General features: G+C 47.1%; 1 protein-coding gene across 11 annotated transcripts in view; it reads right to left on the bottom strand.

The window, feature by feature from the left end:
- The window catches only part of tenm4 (teneurin transmembrane protein 4), a 152,224-nt gene that overhangs the window by 4,951 nt on the left and 137,832 nt on the right, over positions 1-9,441 (bottom strand). For all 11 annotated transcript variants that reach the window (XM_088301570.1, XM_088301569.1, XM_088301571.1 and 8 more), the window contains 3 exons: positions 7,979-8,275; positions 4,894-6,508; positions 203-345 (listed from right to left, as the gene is read on the bottom strand). In XM_088301570.1, the coding sequence (XP_088157696.1) occupies positions 203-345; positions 4,894-6,508; positions 7,979-8,275 (2,055 nt within the window). The remainder of the gene's footprint in view (positions 1-202; positions 346-4,893; positions 6,509-7,978; positions 8,276-9,441) is intronic.

The raw sequence follows: 9,441 nt of genomic DNA, 5'->3' as shown, positions 1-9,441 counted from the left end.
AGTGAATTTCCCTAATGGCAGGACAATTACAAGGGCTGTTTAGCCTGACCCCCATCCCCAAGATGAGGACAAGAGGCCACGACGCGGCTCACTGGGCCGTGTTTGCGGGCCCTGATAGCCGCCGCCTCCTCCGGGATTGCGGGCGACGGAGCGCGTCTCGCTGGCTAACGACCTCGAGACGGGAGCTGGGCCGAGGGCTCACCTTGGTGCTGTCCCACTCCTGCGTCTTGATCTGCGTGCGGACCAGCTCGTAGGACGGCTCCACCGTGTCCGTGCTGGGCTTGCGATAGCCCGGGATGACGTTGTAGAGCTGGAAGCCGAACGTCACCAGCCAGCTGTTCACATCTGCGAGGAAAGGCAACAGAGAACAGAATAAGACTCCAAAATTAAATTGGATTTTTATTTGGGAGCTTTCATAACACTTTTTCAGACTGATACCAGTATGAGGATTTACTCTTCGATACTCGCTGATACCGATACCAAGTACCGATACCCCTCACTAATTTATTTTTTCTATTTCTCGTCAACGTTGTCTGTTCGATCTCTTTGCACCTTGTTGTACAATGACCATAACGCTTTGCTGATTCAGATTCTTGTCCAGGGCATGTGGAACAAACTAGCACAAAGATCTTCAATCCTGTTCCCTGTGCGCCACGGTCCGGCCTGTTTTTCATCTCTTCAACACATCTGATTCAAATGATCAGATAATCAAAAAGCTCGTCAGAAGCTGGATTACGATTTGAATGAGGTGTGTTGCAGAAGGGAAAGATGAAAAATAGACAGGACAGCAAAACTTGAGGAACAGGATTGAAGACCCCTGACCTAGAGCCACACACAATTTTTTTAATCCACTTTCTTAAATCTTCTGAAGTCACATTTCATTTTACCTTCTCACTACATTTTGCTGCACCCGACAGATAAACACAAACATGTTATTTGTAATAAATAAATACTCATTGTCGGCCAAATTAAGTGAAACGTGATCATCGTTTCCCATAGCGCACCTGACGTCGTCTCATGTCGCACGTTTGGGAAGTGTGCTGTGATTCTTAATCCTCGGGGCATTTTCATGGCGCACGTCGCAGACACTTGGGAACCGTTTGGAATTGCGAAGAAAACGCAAAACATGTTTCTTTTAAACGCCTCCGTTCTATCGGTCTCGGTCTGGCGCTGCATTTGTTTGTCAAAGCGGACAAGTTGCAATAAATCCTCCAGACGTCTGCGCTGACTCACGTCCCGTCCCGCAGGTGCCACTCGGCGGTGCGCATTGCCGACGGAAAAGGACGCCCGAGTTAGATAATTATATAGCGTAATATGGTGTCATTTGTGAGCATCTGAGACTTGGGGAATATTTTGTATTCTAATGAGATGCGGGAGACATCTGGGGTTGGCACCATAATGTGACGCTTCAAATAGCAGCCGGCCCACCCGCCGCTTGGTTCGACGTGCAACGAGCATCCTCCCACCATGTTCCGCCATTTATGGACATCGCAAGTTAGGCAGAAATTGGCACGGCCCGGCGGCGAGAGGTGACCAAGTACGAATACTGTCTAGTTATTTGTATGTGAATATTTATTTTCTAACAACTCATTACGTTTTATTTCCGATGCTTTATTTATTTTCAACCTACGTGGACGATCACTGGACGTAAAATGAGAGACGGAATTTATGGATTGAGAAGAAAAAAAAAAACCGGGGCTAGCGTTAGCGACGATGACGTGAGATACTCCGCATGTGTGGACGTATTGAAGTGTTTGACCATCTCCCAAAAATTGTGGTCAATGTGTTGATCCATCTTGAAGTTTATAATAAATATTCAATTTATGAAAAAAAAAATTGATTCATTTAGTCTGAAAAAATTACCCCACACGTATAAGGTGTTTTTCAGTTGTTAGCATTTGCTAATTTAGCATATTTTGTTAGCTTAGTTTGTATTGTTCCTCACGACCAATCATGGCTCAGCTTCAGAAATCAGGTGAGCCGTGATTGGTCATTACCTGAGCCCAAAGCAACTGTGATGTCATTTTCAGTCGACAGAAACTAAGGCGTTTGTAATTTAAAAAAACATATTTTTTCGTCAATTTTATTGAAACTGTAAGTATAACCTGACAGTGGTGAATTAGTAAAATCTCGCTGGCAGGTTTTGCAAACTCCTTTTTAAACAGCGTGTGAGTGCTTTTACCACCTACGCTTGACAGCACCTGACAAATGGCTTTTTTTCCCCTCTCCCCCCTTCTTTTTTTCTAAATAAGAATTTGTTTGAGCGGACCTTGGTAATTTAATGAAATGGACGGAAATGCCAGTGCCATCCATCAGCGCTCAGGCGCTCCCTCCGCTGCTGTATATCAACACGTCTGCTTAGCATCCAAACGAAGCCAAGCTGGAAAAAAAAAAAAAATATTCCCTTTGTTGTTTTCTACACGAGATCACGGATTCCTTGTTATTTGTGATGGGCAACCGAGACGTTTGTTGTTTGTCTGAGGCAACCGCGAGAATCCGACTCGAGTGACGTGTTGCGACGAGCGAACTTGGCGACTGTTTCAAGAAATGAATTTTGCTGCCACCTGTTCTCTGCGTGGCTTTTCGGAGCGTTTTGCCTCCTCGCTGGCACAAAGCTGTGAAGCTATGAAGTGATCTCGCAATTGTTCCCTTTGAGTACATAAACTGCACGTCTGTACGTTAATCCGCTGCATAGGCAAGGTCTGCTCGCAAATTCACTCGTCTGTCTCTTTCTTGTCCACATTTTTTTTTTTTTGCTTAAAAACTCACCTATTTGCAGTGCTAAAAGTAGGTGGCCTGGATAAAAAGAAAGTAGTAATTGGCGTCACACAACTGTTTGTGAAAAACCGCTTAAGGTTTTTTGTATGTCGGCAAAGATGAATGAAATCAGATTCAAGTTTTTTATTTTTAAGGCTAATGTTTTAATTTAAGTTTGAAATGATTACTGCGCTCCATGTTTCATTCATAATAACCTTGCCCCCAATACAGCAAAACAAAAGCGCTCACGAACATGCATTCAGATCGACGACTATTTCAGAGAACGCCGCAGAAAAAACATAGAAAGTCTTTGATCTTTTGTGTTCCGCTCATGAAAAATGGGAGCAAAATCACAAGTTATTGCATTTTTATTTTTCCAACTTCTACTTACTATAAACAATTTTAAGGCTGTCGTCGATTACTTGTGGGTTTTTTATTTCCGCTATTTTTGCGGCAGGGCTTTGGGGGAGAAGTCTTATATTTTTATTCTAGCCATGAAAAAGTCAATTTGGCATCATATTTTCCCGTTAAGGAACGAAAAACCCTCCAGGGTCATTTTACGATTAACAATAGTTTGTTTTCCTCATTCATGGCTGTCAAGAATCATGTTCACTTAAATAAAGATTAGATCAAGGAAGCATTATTTCTCTTTTCATTACTTCTTACAGCATAAAAAAAAAAAAGTGGTGCTCCAAACAAACAACCCGACCAAATAATCTTTGGCGCCACAACAAATTGAGCTTGATGCAGCCGCACGTGTCGCTAGTGGGGACATTTCAAAACCCAAAGTGGCATCCAACAGCTCCAAAGTGACATTTACAGGTACAATTTGGTGCCGTTTAATGTGCCGATTAGCATCCGAGCCTGCCAATTGTCATCAGTGCGGCACATTTCCTCGGGCAAACAAGCCGCCATATGCGGGGGAACGTGTAAATAAGACAAGGGAATTCTCCGTGCGGCCTTTTTGTCTCTCCGTGACCTTAAATGCTTGATCTCTGACTTGTGATTGGCCGCGTGAAAAATCAAGTCCTCAGGTGAGGCGGCGGCAGATAACAACAATTCACCCGAATTCGGCAGTCGCTGTGATTTCCAGGGCAGACGTTTGTATGGGAATGCAAATTGCGGGGTGTTCTGAGGCTCCCTGTCACCCTGAAGTGAGTGTCACTCGGTGCGGCGCGAGCAGCAAGACTCGCACGAAGAGCGGGGGGGAGAAATGTGCCTCTCTCTTCCCCCTTGACATGTGTAATTTTAGCACCATAAAAAAAGTTATATGCATTATTGATCGCCCGGGTGGGACTCACCTAACATCTGCCGGCATTGCTATTTATATTCCGCTACATACACCCACCCCGTGGACACCAGCAGCGACTGTAGGTTGAGGTTGCTCGCGCCTTATGCTGATATTTATACGCTCATCGAAATGTTTCGCATAAAAATGTTCTTGGAGGATTGAACTGAGGCCGTGGCAAGTTTGTTTACAGCAATCCCCTCAGGACAGATGAAATCCGTGAAGTAGCGACCATTGACTTTTTTTTTTTGTATGTTAAAGCTTTCTGCCTAATATCAGAATCTGTGACGGTGAATGCGTGTGACTTTACGAGACATGGCTTGGCTTGTTGCGTACTGGCGGAGCGAGGATTTTTTTTTTCTTTTGTTTTCAGTAAAAAGTGAGTCGCCACATGTCCACAGTTTGGCACATAAAAAACTCTCTTGGCACTATGTTGGTGCCAAGCAAATAGGTTGAACTGAGGTAGTGCTTCTCAAATCTTTTCTGTTAAGCCCCCCATAGCAAGAAGAAAAAAATTTGCGCCACACCCCACCACTCACTCTCTGCCGCAACTATAAATAACAGCGTTATCGTTGCAAAACAAACCTACACCGTAGAGTTATGACTCTGGTCAAGGAGAGCGCCACTGCCAACTACTGGAGTGGAGGTGCAATTACATTTTATTGTAGTATGGCCGAAAAAAAAAAGCATGTTCCACAGGGTCACACGTGGGCCGATCAGCATCGCACCGCCCCCCCCCCCCCCCGCAGGGGGCCCGCCCCCCATTTTTTCAGAAGCGCTGAACTCACTTTATCTAATTTTGGTGACATCTGGTGCGTCCATTTTTCGAATGCAAACGTGCGACTTACCCGTCATGTAGCACTTGATCTCCTCATTGTTGCTGAGCGGGTTGTTGTTTTTGAACATGTACAGGTTGAACGGCACAATGTGGCCGCTGTTGAGACGTTTCCAGACGTCGTGGTCGGGCGTGGTCCAGCGCCCGGCGAGGACGTCGTAGTCCCTGCGGCCCATGTGCACCAGCCTGCTGAGGGGCTCGTACAGCCCGCCTTGGTAGCCGATGATGACCTGGAAGCCGGGGTTGGTGTCCAGGTAGACCTCGCCGAACGCCGTGTGGAGCACCTGCTTGATCATGTGGCCCGAGCCGCTGAACACGGCCAGAGGCGTGCCGATGTTGTCGCAGGCTACGTAGAACTCGTCGCCGCTGCTCAGCTCCATGGCGAACAGGTGGCCCTGCAGGTCGTAGTACAGCGACGTGATCTCGGAGCTGGTGTGGTTGTACATGTGGGTGACCCGGGTCGGGCTGGACAGATCTGCGTAGAAGAACTGCAGGTGGTGGCCCACGCTGCTCCGGCTGGACACCCTCCGGCCCAGGCCGTCGTAGCGGTAGCGGATATTCCAGCCGCTCGCTTTGTTGTACACCTTCACCAGAAGTCCGGCCGAGTTGTATTCAAAGTAGTCATTGCCTCGCTGGCGCAGGAAACCGTCCTCGTCCATCCTGTACTGGACATCCCCCAAGCGGGTGATGCGGTCCCGGATATCGTAGCGTAACGGCGTGAGGCGAGCGCTGTTGCCCGGGCTGAGCAGGTGCAGGTTGCCGTTGAGGTCGTAGCTGTAGCGCCACAGAGGCTTGTCGTTGATGGACACCACCTGGAGCTGGCCGTCCAAGTCGTACTCGTACGTGTAGCGCGTGGTGTTGGCGTAGGGGCCCACCTTCAGCTCCTTGGCGACCACGCGGCCCATGTTGTCATACTGCACCATCATCCAGTACATGAGCGAGCGGAAGATTTCGTACTGCACCTCCTTGACGCGCCCGTAGGCGTCAAAGTGTTTGGTGTGCGTCATGACTGCCGTGGTGATGATCTGGTTGATGTCGTAGTAGATGACGCCAAATTTTCCAAACTGCTCCGCCTTGCCGGACACGTCGTCGTAGCGGTACAGGTCGATGGGCAGCGGCGTTTCGTTGATCACCGCCTGCATGCTGGTGACGCGGAAGCTGTTGTCGTAGACGTAGTCGAATCTGGCATTGACCATGCCTTCCTCGCTGAATCGGAAAATCTGCCGGTCTATCAGCGGGCCGATCTGGCGGTAGCGGATGGTGCAGGTGAAGCCCTCGCTCTGCAGGTTGACCGTCTTGAGCATGCCGGCCACTTCGTCGTAGGAGAAGCCGATGCGGGTGGTGTCGTAGAGAATCTCAAGCAGCTTGGACAGCTTGCCGTACTTGTAGATGATCCGGCGACCCGTGCCCAGGTAGGTGGTCTGCAGCAGCCGGCCCTCCTCGCTGTAGTCCTGCAGCACCGAGGCGTTCCCCTCGGGAGGCCGGTACGTGTTTCGGTAGTAGCCCACCGAGAGCGCCGTCTCCAGCGTCTGACGGGCCACGTTGGGCATGGTCACCGACCACAGGCGGTCGTTCTTGTCGAATTCAAAGATGTACTGTCTCTGGCTGTAGAGCAGCAGCACCATGGACTGCAAGAGAACATATTTACAGTTCAGAGACACGATCACAGCATCAGGATGGAGGTTAGGACTAGAGATAGACCGATTATTGCCCGTGATGATTATCGGGGCAGATATTTGGCATTTTGCCGATTATCGGCATCTGCCTCTTTTTTTAATTTTCAAGGCCGATAAATTAAACGCTGGTTTATTTTGGCTCGCTGCAATACACTTCTCTCTCTCTCTCTCTGAAGGCTCATCTTCGGATATGCTGCCATGGATATTACGGCCCTGGATGAGGACCCACTCCACTGAAGTCATCTTCCTGCAGCACTTCATTCAATTGACTCTTATATTATCTCATCTATCATTGCATAGCATCATTGTATGTATCAAATGTTGCCCAGTTGGCATCCATTGCAGCCTGGTCATCCTGGAAGGGGGATTCCCCCATCTGTGGTCCCTTCTCAAGGTTTCTCACTTTTCCCCTAATGAGGTTTTGTGAGTTTTTCCTTGCCCTCCTGGGGGTTAAGATCGGGGATGTCGATTGTGGCTATGTAAAGCCCTTTGAGACTGTCTGTGATTAAGGGCTATACAAATAAAATTGACTTGACTTGACTTGACTCTCTGCTGTGCTGGTGGCCCTGCATGCAGAAGCAGGTTGGCCCGCCCACAGTACCATCTGATTGGTTCCCTTTGCAGTGGGTAGCAGCCAATCATCAGTAAGCTGGCTGCTAAGTTTTTCATGTCAAGTCACACGCACTTCGGGAGAGGAAACAGACTTTGCCCAAATGTGAATAAATGTCAGTTGACTACGACTCACAACTAATCGAAAACTATTAGCCATAATAGGGCTTTTCATTCATTCGCTAATCGAAAGAACAATACATATGGTAGATGTTGCCAAACCAAACTGTGAGGCAAGATCAGAAACACCAAGACTGAAAGAAGTGAAAAATGTCACAAACATAGCAAACTGAAGTATAGTTTGTAAACGGAAACGAAAATCCTGTCCCGAGAATCGTTGTTCCGCTCGATTAAAAGGGGTTGAAACTTCCCTTGAGTGCTCTGTAATTTTCCATTTCACTCCCGACGTGATGCTTTTGTGTCTTGGTATTTAAAACGTGTTCTGAGGTTGTCACAGCAAGATCCTGGCATTTCAACACTTTTCAACGGCAGCCGGAAAAGTGAGTCGTATCAAGGTGGCTCCCATTAACACGTCGCCTTGTCTAGGCTGCAAAGAACCGCAGCTTCTCACCTTTCCCTGCCAACAATCGAGAATAAAAAGTGACGTTACCCTTTGTCACTCATCCCGGCTATTCTGGGTTGAACTTTTTCTGTCAGACGACGGCAACAAAAGCGAAACGACCACGTGCGGCGACAGCTTTTAATTAGACGTTTCGCAATGCAGCACATTAATTGCTGGGGACGGATAATCTGAAAAAAGTATACGAAATATCAAATGACGACTTCTTGATCGATGGCACCACCGATTCTTACCTTCTCCAGGTACGTGTAGCTCCACGATTTACCATCGGCAAAGATCTTGGAGTTGATTCTGCCTTTGTGGTCGTATTCCATGCGGACCGACATGGTGCCTCTCTGGATGCCCGCCACGTGACCCCCGGGCGAATAGGTCACGTTGACTCCGTTCAGGCGGCTGCTCGGGGCCCAGAGCGTCGGCCGCCCGGCGTGGTCGTAGTGGATCCGCAGCGTAAACTTCCGGTGGTCGTCGTAGACCTTTTCTGTCCTGGTGATTCGATCAAAGTCGAGAGACAACAAGTTCCTGTTGTGAACCTGTGGAGGAACAAAGAGAGGTCAACCGGGAACGTCTACAGAACAAGCCACTGTGCTGATTATATTTTTTTCAATAAACTCATTTATTTGTTTGTGGGTAAAAAAAAAACTGCAAAATGGGAGTGGGAGCGTTCCAAATCGTGCAGAGCTCATTACGGCGGCAATGATCATTAAATCCATTCTGACTACATGCGGGCAAACAAGTGCCAGGTGCTGATTACTCTCGTTTTGGTAAACTGGCACGAAGCTGGACAAGGCGGTTTTTGGGCTTTCGTGGGATTTGGAAAGACAGAATGTAATCCTTAAGGTCATGTTGAGGTTGGCAGGGAGTCAAACGGCTTTTGTCCGAGGGGAAGATGACAGCCAACAAGACCAAGTGAGATGCAGCAAGTGAGTCGTGCTTCTGAGGGCCTTTTCACACCAATGCTTTGCGGTTTGGGATTCGGAAAAATGCAACATTTTTGGAGCACAGGTCCAGCGGCGTACATTATAAATGAGAGCGATTGGTCGGTTCGTTGTAGCGAAAAGCGAGCAGGATTTCCATTCATTACACCATTTGAATTGGTTTTGATTAAATTCTGTTCCAGTCAGCTGAAATGACTTAACGTGAAACCGAGGCCCAAAAAGTTTGGGGAGAGCCGTACTACGCTGAAAAAAAAACAAAAAAAAAAGTTAAAGACATCATTGATTCATTGACTTCTGTCATTCAAATTTTAGACATTTCAATTTCAATTTTTACTCACTTCCTAAGATGGTGGATGGCAAAAAGGAAATTTTAAATACGGACAAAAGATTTTAATATATTAAATTTTTCATAATAGATTTCCAAAAGCGTGTATAAAAGAACCACCATCCGAACCCAACAACAAAAGGTTTGAAGCAAACAACCAAATATCCACAAACTGATTTATTTTTCAGTGCATAAAAATGACCATTCAAGGGTGGCATAAAACTGCTGAACAGCAAACCAACGTTAAGCTCAAGAAATCTTTATGACTAAGTGCCTGTTTGCCCTGCAAGTTATTCCAAATAGAAAAATGACACTGGACGAGTTTACGTCACACAAGATCTTTAAATGTGAACGCCAGATTCCGAAAAACGTCTCATAGAGTCAAAACATATCTCCACAGCGGCCATACTTTCAAATAATTTTGACTTCGCTCGCA

This window comes from Idiotropiscis lumnitzeri, chromosome 7 (assembly GCF_059441095.1).
Source record: "Idiotropiscis lumnitzeri isolate Australia: NSW breed Sydney's pygmy pipehorse chromosome 7, RoL_Ilum_1.0, whole genome shotgun sequence".
NCBI classification, from domain to species: Eukaryota; Metazoa; Chordata; class Actinopteri; order Syngnathiformes; family Syngnathidae; genus Idiotropiscis; species Idiotropiscis lumnitzeri.
Note: the sequence above shows the minus strand (reverse complement) of the source record. Positions and strands in the feature narration are given on the sequence as shown.